Source organism: Chiloscyllium punctatum, chromosome 11 (assembly GCF_047496795.1).
Source record: "Chiloscyllium punctatum isolate Juve2018m chromosome 11, sChiPun1.3, whole genome shotgun sequence".
Lineage (NCBI taxonomy): Eukaryota > Metazoa > Chordata > Chondrichthyes > Orectolobiformes > Hemiscylliidae > Chiloscyllium > Chiloscyllium punctatum.
The window spans coordinates 112,979,071-112,991,617 of NC_092749.1; the positions used below are offsets into that span (position 1 = coordinate 112,979,071).

At 42.2% G+C, this 12,547-nt stretch overlaps 1 protein-coding gene across 4 annotated transcripts in view; it reads right to left on the minus strand.

Moving 5' to 3' along the window:
• The window catches only part of LOC140483348 (homeobox protein Meis1), a 302,240-nt gene that overhangs the window by 78,309 nt on the left and 211,384 nt on the right, over positions 1-12,547 (minus strand). For all 4 annotated transcript variants that reach the window (XM_072581546.1, XM_072581547.1, XM_072581548.1 and 1 more), the window contains exon 9: positions 9,862-9,938. In XM_072581546.1, coding sequence (XP_072437647.1) covers positions 9,862-9,938 — 77 coding nt within the window. The remainder of the gene's footprint in view (positions 1-9,861; positions 9,939-12,547) is intronic.

A 12,547-nucleotide genomic window follows, 5' to 3' on the forward strand; every position in this document is an offset into this window, starting at 1 on the left:
TAAAGCAGTAAAGAGGAAAAAAGTTATTGATGGCATGTTCTACATTGACCAATTAGATACTGGTAAATCACAGAATGACAGAATTATTACGGCACAGAAGGGGGCCATTCTGCCCATTTGCCAGCTCTCCGGATGAATGATTCTCCTGCCATATCCATGTAACAAGGCAAATTCTTCCTGTTCAAGTAACTCTCTAATTCCTTCCTAAATGCCTCAGTTAGACCTACTACCACTAGACACTCTGGCTGTGCATTCCGGACCCCAAATACTTGCTGCACAAAAAGGTTTTTCCTCATATCATTTTTACATCTTCCATTCATTTCTTTAAGTCTTGTTTTTGATCCTTTCATGAGTGGATACATTTTTTCCCCAACTACCTGGTCCAGACCACTTAAGACTTTGAATATTTCTACCAGATCTCCTCCCAGCCTCCTCTTATCGAAGGAGGACAGTCCCAAAATCTCCAAACTATCTTCACTACTGAAATTTCTCATCCATGGAACCATTCTCAATAACCTCTTCTGCTTATCTCCAATGTTCCCGTATCCTTTCAAAAATGCAGCACCACACAACCGCATCCTCTAGCTGATGCTGCATTAGTGTCTTATGTCAGTTCAACATAATCTCCCTGCTATTGTACTCTATGTCCCTATTAATAAAGATACTGTATATTGTATTAACTACTCTCTCTCAACCCATCCTGCCACTTTTAATGACTTACATACATCTGCACATCCAGATCTCTCTGCCCCATAAGAGTGCAATCCTTTAATTTATTCGGTCTGCCCATCTTCTTCCTTCAAAGTGCATCACCACATACTTCTCCTGCACTGAATTACACCTGTCTGCACATTCTACCAACTTGCCCTTGTTCTTTTGAACTTCTCTCCTGGACTACTCACAGTTTCCAGCGCTTCTGAGTTTCCTATCAGCAGCAAATTGTGAAACTGTGCCCTGTACGCCAAGGTCTAGATTATTAATATAGATCAGGTAAAGCAAAGATCCCAGCCAGCACTGACCCCTAGGGAACTTCACTACATACCTTGCCCATGTCCAAAGAAAATCCATTAACCATTACACTCTGTTTCCTGTCACTCAGCCAATTCTGTCTCCTTGAAATATTATATGACAAAATATTTGTATCCATAAAACATAATGAAACAATGTAATGTAATGGTGCGTTGGCAGTGTGATTAAACATCGGTGATCTATAAAAAGTCCAGGGTGAAAACAGAACTCAAAGATGACTTTAAATAGAACCATCCACTGCAGCCTTGACCTACATTCAAGAGTCTACACATATGGTTAGATTGCATAGGAAGGAATTACATCACGTGGATCTCTTCAATGCCATCATGCAGGGTCGAAGCTATAAATTGTCACTGAAACATTGATACATGTGTGAGGATTCTGGTCTGATAGTAAACCACCGAGCCCCCAGCTCTGAGGTACGACCCTGCAGCCTGACAGGATGTGTCCCGTTTGGACGATGCGTTAACTCAAACTGCAATGGTGCTGGAAGCACCCTTCTTGACTGTCGGCTGTTTGCAAACTACTATCCCATTATCCCTGACTGTAACTCTGCATCCACCCCCAGCACTCTCAGCCCCCTCACCGTCACAGAAATCGATTGTGCAGGGTTGTTCTCGGGTCAGAGAAGCTGATAACCCTTACAAGCTTCAGTCATGTTAGTCTGCCTGTGCCTGCCAGATAGTGCACTTTGTAAATTAAATCTCCAAAGGCAAATATATTGTAAGTAGCTAGTTATCTCTCTGGCACTGAAATTGAACAATGCACGGATTATAGTGACAGAAATTACATTTTCTATAATGGGGTTTAATAATAGAGAATCACAAATCTCTCCTCTAGGCTTGCTCCCTTCTCTTGCTAAACGAACATGGTTTGTAATGCAGGTGATGTCAACATGGGAGTCCAATTTAATCACTAAAATGGATTATGGTTGTAATCAAAGCTGTAAAATATTAATCCCTGGCACTTATTGAAAGAACAAAATATTTTTATCTGCTAACTGGCAACCCCCGGAACATTGCGAACTTGTTCTGGTGATTTTCTGGTTTTTCACATCAAAGAGAGTAGAATTTCCTACTACAAACATCCATCTAAAATATTTAGACAATTAATTAGATACAGTTAGTTTTAATGGCTATTGAATTTCGATCCCCAGCAGAATTTCAGAGCTGCAAGTATATGAAGTCTGATTTACAGTGTGTTGATGTACAGCAACAAATCATGCCTTGTTACTGAGTTTTATCGCCTGTTTGCAACTGAAAGGGTTTGTCTTATCTGTTAAGATGATTGGAGACAATACACCATTTTAGAGGATTAAACAGGTGGCAGTCAACAGACTAACCACCGTGGAGTGCACCCAATGTTAATCAGAGATTGATGCAACCAAAGCCACAGGAAGTGTTCATCTGCTACTGGGACTTAGTTACATGGCAAGATTGGACAAGCTGGGGTAGTCAATTCTGTATTGTGAATTATTGTATTTCCATATGTGCAACTGCTTACTTCTCTCTTCCTTCCAGACAAGATCACATTCTGCTTCAATCACCATTTCTTCCAAATGAAGACAAATCCCACTCAATGTGAAGAAGGCGTTTGGTATGCTTGCCTTTATTGGTCAGAGTATTGAGCATAGGAGTTGGGAGGTCATGTTGTAGCTGTACAGGACATTGGTAATGCCATTTTTGGAATACTGTGTGCAATTCTGGTTTCCTCCTATAGAAAGAATGTTGTGAAACTTGAAACCGTTCAGAAAAGATTTACAAGGATGTTGCCAGGGTTGGAGGGTTTGAGCTAAAGGGAGAGTCCGGATAGGCTGGGGCTGTTTTCCCTGGAGCGTCGGAGGCTGAGGAGTGACCTTATAGAGGTTTATAAAATCATGAAGGGGCATGGATAGGGTAAATAGACAAGGCCTTTTCCTCAGGGAAGGGGAGTCCAAAATTAGAGGGTATAGGTTTAAGGTGCGAGGGGAAAGATATGAAAGGGACCTGAGAGGCAACTTTTTCACGCAGACGGTGGTGTGTGCATGGAATGAACTGCCAGAGGAAGTGTGGAGGTTGGTACTGTTACAATATTTAAAAGGCATCTGGATGGGTTTATGAATATGAAGGGTTTAGAGGGATATGAGACTAGATTTATTTAGGATGTCTGGTCAGTATGGAAGAGTTGGACCAAAAGGTCTGTTTCCATGCCGTACATCTCTATGACAATGATGCCTTCCTCAAAACTGGGATAGCAGCCAGACTACCTCTGCCATGTTGATACAGATCAACTCCACCTTCACTGGTGTTTCAAGGTAATTTAGAAGACAGCTTCCAACTCAATTCCTGAATGCGTTACAACTAAAGTGGCTGGCAACCACCCCCAGGAGATAGTCACAGACTGTGACCCTGCATTTGACTGTTAACTGGGATCAATGTGGGATTAAGTAAGCATTCAGATTTAAACCCCAACCCCGGTCACTCAATAAATGGAATGGAGCATCATGTTGTAGGGAAAGCAAATTCAATCAGAAAACCTATTGCGAACGTTATGGTCAGAAGCAGCACACTGCAGTTCTGCACGTGATTGGACAGTCCCTCGAGACTTGAAGCTTGCAGGTAAAATCAAGATGGACAGGAAGAGCTTCTTCAAATATATAAAAAGGAAGAGAGAAGCCAAAGTGAACATAGTCTCTTAGAGGAGGTGGCTGAGGAAATAATAATGGGAATCCAGGAAATTGTAGAGCTGTTGAATTAATGTTTTGCATCAATTTTCATGGTAGAAGACATGAATAGCATTTCAAAATTACTCCGTAATCAAGAGGTTAGAAGGGGATAGGTAATAAATCCAATAACCATCACTGGAGAAAAAGGTCCAAGGAAAATTAATAGGCCTAAAGACCTTTACGTTCCCTGGGCTTGATGGGATGCATCCTAGCATATTAACATAAGTAGCTACAGAGATAACGGATGCACTGGTTGCAATCTCCCAAGAATTCTTAGATTCTGGAAAAGTGCCTGAGGATTGGAAAACTGCCAATGGAGCACCTTTATTTATGATGGGAAGGAGATAAACAAAACGAATCTATCAATGGTTGGCTTAACATCTGTTAGTGGGCAAATGGTGGAATCTATTATAAAAGATGTAATAGCAGAGTATTTAGAAATACATACTATGATCAAGCAGAGTCAACATGACTTCAAGGGAAAACTCTTTGAGGAGGTAACAAGCAGGATAGATAAAATGAAAACAATGGATTTAATACATTTGGATTTTCATAAGACATTTCATAAGGTGACACACATTGGACTCATTAATGAGCTAAGTGCCCTTGCTGCTGGATCGGGTATACTAACATGGATATGGGATTGGCTAATTAAGAGAAGTCTGGGTTGGGATAAGGGGGTCACTGTCAGTTTGGCAACCTGCAACTAGTGATGTGCGTCAGGAATCAGAGTTGGAGCCACAATTATTTGGTAGGAAGAAGAATACAGGAATTGAATATTAGTTAAATGAAGAAATACTGTAGAAAACTGCAGCACAGAGGGATTTTGGAGACTTTGTGCATGAATCACAAAACGCTAGAACCTGCATTCAGTGGGTATTCGGGAAAGCGAATAGAATATCGCCTTTATTTCAAAGGGAATGGAATATAAAATTATTCCCTTATTGAAGGAATGATATATTGGCACTGGAGAAGGTTCACTATATGCAGGGACTGCGTTATGTGGAGAGCTTGAGTAGGTTGGGCCTGTACTCCTTGGGAGTTGAATAGAATTACATTATTGAATGATGTAATTGAATGACGTTATTGAATGATGTAATTGAAACGTACAAGATTCTTTGGGGGCTTGACAGGGTAGACACTGAGAACTTGTTTCCCTTTGTGGGAGACTCTAACACCAGGGGGCATCACCTCAAAGTAAGGATTCACCCAACCAATACAGAAATGAGGAGAGTAGCGAATCTATGGAATTCTTTACCACAGGGGGTTATGGAGACTGGGGCATATTCAAGGCTGAGGTAAGTAGATTTGTAATCAGTGAGGGAATCAGGAGTTATGGGAAAGATAGAGTTAGGATTATCAGATCATCAGTGCTCTCATTGAATAGTGAAGAGAAACTCAATGTGCTGAATGGCTTCTGTTCCTATATCTTATAGTCTCATGTACTGGGAGACTATAAACCACAGGTGTAGTCACATTCTCACCTTCCTCAATGAGCTTCACAATCCAAGGTAATCACAAAGGGGCAGCATACAAACAGCGTTCAGTCACCCTATCCTACAAAGAGCTCATACTATGCCATTAAGGACTTTCTACACTAATAATTTTGGGAGGACAAGTCTATAATTTCCAGAATTGTTTTTATCCTTCATGTCAAGACATTTTCACACCCCACAGCAGGTCATTCCTCTGGACTTTCACTGTCAAAGTCTGGCTACTGTTTTGAGAATTTATGCAAGAATTCCCAATTCACGTCAGTTCAGATTTAGGAGAGAGGAGCCACATAGATATGTCTATAACCAGGGACTTAACCCAAATTCTGTATGAGCAAATCAGTCTCCCAATTTCCTATAATCTCCGGAAAATTTGAGTTTATTTAGTATTCTTATTATTCAATCACGCTTTATTCATCTTAATAAAAATACTCTAGAATACTCGTACCATCGAAGAGCAGAATGAGAGGGAGTCCTTTCAGCCTGCTGCTCCGCTACTGGCTCTTTGAAAGTATTCTATAATCACTCTACCGCCTTTTTCCCAAATCTCTACATCGTTTCACTCATCAATGACTTCTTCAATTTCCTTTTGAATGTTATTATTGGAATTACATTTGCCACCGTCCCAGGAAACACATTTCAGATCACAACAACTCACTGAATCATAACAAGTTCTCACTTTTAGTTCTTCTGTTTTGCCTGTTCAGGAATGTCATTACACATCTCTGGGTGCCACTTGGATACAGGTCACGTGGCTTACAGACGGGGGCACTACCACTGCACATTCACTCCCTTAAAGAAAGACTAGTGACATTCTAAATCTCTCACTCCTCGTCATCTTGCCATTAGAACCCGTCTCTTCTTGCTGCTCTGTCAAAATTTCTACCGAGTGTAAATAAGTCAGCACTCACTTGATGATCAAAGGGCCTCCTCTGTGCTGTAGGACTCTATGAGCTCAGTCAAGCCTTCCCCTGAACCTGAGCCTGAGTCTTTGACTGCTGGGAGAGATCCATCCATATAATCCTGTTTTCTAATGCTCTGTAACCCTGTAGGTTACACATCTCCAAGTTCATATCCTTCTGCCCTTTTTAATGCAACAGGCATTTCTGCTGCTAATACCTTTTCAGCCATGGGCGCCAGACTCCCTCTGGGTGATTTTTTTTTCTCTCTCTGCATTTCCCCGCTAATCTTTCTTCAATTAAATTAAATCCGTGCCTCCTGGTTATTAACCTGTCTACTAAAGGACACTGGCCCTTCCTATCAGCTTTCTTTAGGTCCCTTTACATTATATACACCTCAAATAAATCTCCCCTCTGCTCCAAAGAAAACAGTCCCCGGCCTATTCAATCTTCCCTGAGTGCGAAGAGTCTCCATTCTCCTCATGAATCCCGCATTTCTCTCGTATCTTTGAGATGTCTCAAAGAGAACTGCACAGACAATGAGTTATCTCTGAGCAGGGTTCACCCACTGGTGATTGCCGAGCTGGGAGCACTGGAATTTGATCCCAGGCTCAGGAAAATGGATTTAGCTACACCAGTGTCAGAAATCAGACAACAAAAGGAAGGACCCTCAGGCCACCTGAAGGTTAAAACAGGTTCATGCCTGGGTTGCAGAGCACAGGACAATAGCTGGGCTGCCATGTCAATGCAGGAGGTGCTGCACTCTCTCAGGAGCTGCCTTTAAAATGGGAGAGGGGTGGTCTAAACTGAGGCCCTGAATGTAGTAATAATTCAGAGGTTCCAACATGCACTGATGTCCCAAAGAGGTTCAAAATCCTTTAGTTCTTGATCAGCTTTACATGGCAATATTAACATACTGGTTAGAAACACAGGTCCATTCACAGATCAAACAGAAGTTCTGATCGATATTTTCCAAGCAATGTGTTCAGAGATGTCATTACACACCTCTGGGTGGTACTTGAACCCAGGTCACCTAGCTTAGAGACAGGGGAATTACCACTGCACCACAAGCTCCCTTAAAGAAATACTAGTTACATACAGCAGTTAGACATTCCCCATCAGGGAAGTGAACCCCAGACAGCTACATGTTAGGCAGTGCTATTCGTCAGGAGAAAGCGAGGACTGCAGATGCTGGAGATCAGAGCTGAAAATGTGTTGCTGGAAAAGCGCAGCAGGTCAGGCAGCATCCAAGCAGCAGGAGAATCAGAGCTCCTGAAGAAGGGCTTATGCCCGAAATGTCGATTCGCCTGCTCCTAGGATGCTGCCTGACCTGCTGCGCTTTTCCAGCAACACATTTTCAGTGCTATTAGTCACTTCTCTAACATGAAGCTTCCTGTTAGAGTGAAACAGAAACAGCTCTAGATTTGACTGGGAGAAGATGATACTCATTGGGCTTGGTATTTCCACTCAGGTCTTTAGGGTTCCTGTGGTGCAGTGGTAATGTCCCTATCTCCGAGCCAGGAGACCTGGATTCAAGTCCCAGCTGCTCCAGAGACATGTATAACATTGTTGAACAATTAAAAAATAAATTCTTCCTCATGAAGGGTGTAGCTTCTGGACCAGGGGAAAAGGACCAGAAGGGGAAGGTGGAAACAGAAGTTTGCGTTAAACACAGACGTTCAATGAAAACTTTGTAAAACTCTGAAATTCTTTGGCTGCCCAATTCAATGTATGGATTTCAGTTTGTTAAATATCTTACAGCCTGCTAGATAAAAGCATTCTCTCAGGTCAGTGGATAAACTGTATAAACCCAAAAATCTCTGTTTCACTTCAAGATTGAGATGGGGTCATGAGGCTGAGCCAAGCTAGGATGAGCTAGACCATCACCAGGCCAAAGAGGAGGAATAAAGATATCAATTAATTTCCACCCTGATTACTGGAGAATTATCCCGTCTGGGTGCTAGGGAAGATCAGGGTCAGCTATCTGGCTCCTTCCACACTCTCAGAATCCACAGAATTATTACAGCACAGAAGGAAGCCAGAGAGCCCAGCATGTCTGCACTGACTCTCCAGATGAACAATTTACTTAATGTCATCCTCTGTAACCCTGCACACTGCTCCCTTTAAGCAACCATTGAATTCCCTTTTGAATGTCTTGATTGATCCTGCCTCCACCGCACTTTCAGGCAATGCATTCCAGACCCTAACCACACACTGTTAAAAGCTTCTCCTTGTGTCAATTCTACTTCTTTTAGCCATCATAGTAAACCTGTTCCATTCTCGTTCTCAACCTATTTATGAGTGGGAACATTCCCACCCCCTCTACTCTGTTCACATCTGTCTTTTTATTTCTGTGAAGTTCTGTGAGACATTCCTGTACTTTACTGAGGGTGTCAGACAAGCTCCAGCTTCTAGAGTTGCGTAACTCTGGTGATGACCACTGACAGGTGAGGAATGGTTGTACAGGAACAGACAGCAAGAAACCAAAGACTAGTATCACAGCAAAAAACCAGGAAAGGGATGAGGGGTGTAGCATGGACTGAGGAGGGGTTGTGTGTGGTGATGTTGGTGGTGGTGTGGGGGGGTTGACGACACTGCAGAGGTGCACTGACATTCAAAATACTCTGGGCCTAATTTTAACCCATCATTGGGACGGAAAGATCAGCTCAAATGTTGATTTTACACCCTCCTATCCAATGAGATCTATTTTATCCCAGTCGGGAAACTGGTGTGATTGGGTACAAGACTGGTTTGCACCTTCCCCCCACCCCCAGTATGAATGCACCCACTATTAAAGTTAACCACTAACATTGGACGGAGGTAAAGCCAGGCTTCCATCACTGACTCCGTAGGTTCTCATCATTCTACTCTCCAATTCATCACACAATTGCACAAAGATAACTCAACCGAGGTGGTGGAAACAGAGTCAATGTTAAGGTTGGTTTTTTTTTGGACTATAAAGTGTTCTTTCCCATATAAATTAATTAAATGGCGGTAACTGTGCGACAACCAGTTTAAACCTTGTTAAACCGACATTTAAAAGGTGACATTTAAATTTAAACAGCCTGTCACACTTTTCTTTTCTTCTAATAAGAGCTGTGGGCAAGGAGCCGAGGAGGAGGTGACTGTGAGATCCGTTTGCTTTGTTGTATTTTTGTTTGCATATTTCTGTTGCAAGGCGGAGTGTTGATGACATAATTTAGGAATTGGCCTGGAGCGTGAGGGAGCTGAATTAACACACAGCTGAAATGACAAGAACACTGAAGCACCCCGGGTTAACGGCTGGATCTGCTGAGGGTAATTCAGTTTCCTCACACACACGTCAAGCTCAGCACCACTGACCGCTCCAAGCTATTTCCCTGATGATGCCACGGCCAATCAGTATTTAAACAGAATGATATATTTGGACAGTAATTCTATTGCCCAATAGCATCGAAACATTAAAAAAATCTTAAAACATTACCATTATCTGCCAATTTTCCTTGGTAGGGATCCTCAACCTAATTATTTCTTCACCGACAACTTTGTTCAAATCTAATTAAACATAACGTATGCACATAGATGCAGAGGGAAGCAAAACAGAATGAGACCAGTTACTGGGTTATCTACAGGGAACATCTTTCCTCTTGAGCTATTTGAAGGGACCACAAGGTGTGTTCTCTTAACGGAGATCATTAGGTGGAATTTGCCAGGGGCCGCAGCGCTGTCTGTATGTCAGCAAAATCAAACTACATACCAGTTGTTCACTTGTAAAATTGTAAGCCCTGTATCTTGAGCCAGCTGCTTCTTCTGCTCTTCTGATGGGTAAGGATGCTGCAAAATGCCAAAGCAGAGAACCACAGTTAGGTTAGGGCAATCAGGCAAGAGGACTTATAAGCAGTGTGAAAATGCACCAAGTTAGAATATGTTCATTAATTAACGTAAGTAAGCTGAGGTTTGGTAGTCTCCTAAGCATTAGTGGGATCTGAAATCATCTAATTAATGACAGCAAATGGGAAGCCAATTATAAAGTTAACTGAAGTGTAGAAACAGCTACATTAATTAAGATGCTAGCTGTACCTGCTCACTCAAGTTTATTAGAGAACTAGACAGGCAATTTCACAGAAGACCGTAAAAATTAATTAGTATCTGCTTCCCATTTATCCTTCGGGTGTGCAATATTATAAAATTCTAATTTTTGAAAAAACAATCACCAAACTTTCCTTGGAATCTCAAGCCCACTAATTCAAAGTTTCTGATTGCACCATTCCAAAATTTTCAAGTAATCATTAATGTGACCCCTATCTCTGATAATAAAACCAGAACTGATGACCAGAAACTTAACTGGAGCCATTCCTCTTGGCATTCAACAATGTATGATTCAATTCTCCCCATTATCAACATCCTGGGGTTACCAAAAATATTTAGCCATCTAAAGACTGGGGCTACAAGAGCAGGCCAGAGACCCGGCAGTGTCTAACACATCTGCTGACTTTCTAAAGCTTGCCCACTATCACAAGGCACAAGTCAGTGTAATGGAATATTCCCCACTTGCAGGTCCAACAACATTAAAAAACTTGACACCATGCAAGGCAAAGGGGCCCACTTGATCAGCACACTTTCTACCAAGTTAAATCTAGAATCTATCTCCCTCGGTGTGCATGATTATACAAACTGTACTTCGGCCACTCTTCAGGGCTCCTTTGACTGCACCTTCCAAACTCACACCTCCACCACCACAAAGAGAACAGTAGCAGATACATGGGTACACCACCCCCCTGCAAGTTCCCCTCCAAGCACTCCCCATCCTGACTTGGAAACACATCACCGTTCCTTCAGTGTCGCTGGGTCAAAATCCTGAACTCCCTCCCTTACAACATTGTGGATCGACATGGATTGCACTGATGCAAGATGACAGCTTATTCCCACATTCTCCAGGACAATCAGAATGACACCCAAGTCCCAGGAACAATAAATAAATGGATTTAAATAGCATTTAATGCATTATCAGAAATCTGAGCTAGTGTTGAAAAGAATTATGCATGATTCGAAGTGGGGATAATTCTCTGCACCACACACATACTACATGTTACTATATATGTACAGTCAAAATAACAAGATTTTGTGCTTTCCCTCAGAAGGGCAAAAAGTAGTTCAATAATCAAAAAATATTAAAAACTTTAATCAACAAAGCAACAGTCAAAAAAGTATTTCTGATTTTGACTTGAATGATGTATGGGATCTTCCTCTCAAGTCTATAATTGGAGAACACAATATTGAGATCAAACCGAAACTCCAGCCTGACACTGAGGCATAGGTGTAGAATGCATTGTCTAACCTCTGACCAGAGTTATACTGTACACTGCACAGTATTAATGGTACGATCAGTAAGGGAAAGTCCAAGGCTGAATATCTTTGGACACGCATCGATATCCCCTCCCAGCCTGATCACGTCAATATTTTGAGGCTGCAATCACTGAGACAACAAACTTGTTCATTTTACAAAGTCAACTCCCTATGCACCCATTCAAAAGATGCCTTCCACTGACTGCAGTTAGATGACACCCAGTGTATTAGGGAAGCAGATCCATGAGCCTTCTGCCTAGATTTACATTGAGGGGAAATGCATGTGTACTTGCTGCTTTTAGCATACAATGTGCACAGTGCTGGATATCTTTGTTATGATAAGTGAAATATACTTTTATTCTGTTCTACCTTGAGGAATATACCATACTCAACATTTTCTTCATTTGCCTCTACCTTGTCCTGTCCTCATTTCTGAGAATGGGGCCATAGACTTTACGCATTGATGCACGTTTATGGGCACTACACTGTGGTGCTTTGTCAGAGTCTACTGCAGGGATGGCTCTCTAAGACATTCTGTTGATCTTTCGCCAGGCACTAAGGGAACTGGAGGAATTTACAGACTGACAAGTCAACCTGTCTGGCCCATGATCAATTCATGGCCAGCAAGAACTGGAGTGGTCTTGTACTCAGAGTTTCTGGAAGCAGAGGTAATTATGCTACTACTGTGCCTCAAGACCTTCTACACTCCCTTCAGTTATTTGCAAGCCAAGCAAAGATACTAATGTTATACCTGGTATTCAGCTTGCATTGTCACTAAGTTAACAACCTAGCTGGATTCGTCCGTGAGGTCCTCCAAGACTCTGCAGCCACGGGCCTGAGCTTGCCTTAGGTCCTGTTCATTCATCGCCTCTCTGTTCCCTGACCAACACAGGCACCCAGTTAGGCAACACCTCCAGTTAAAATTCCAATCCGTGTTTCCAAATCCCTTCATGGCTTCACTCTCTCTTTCTTCCCTCCAGCCCCAGGACCCTCAAAGGTCAGTGAATATCTCTGATAATCATTCCTTCAGCTCCCCCCCGATCCCCATTGCTTCACCATTGGCGACTGTGTTGTTAGCTGACTGGGCCACAAGTTCT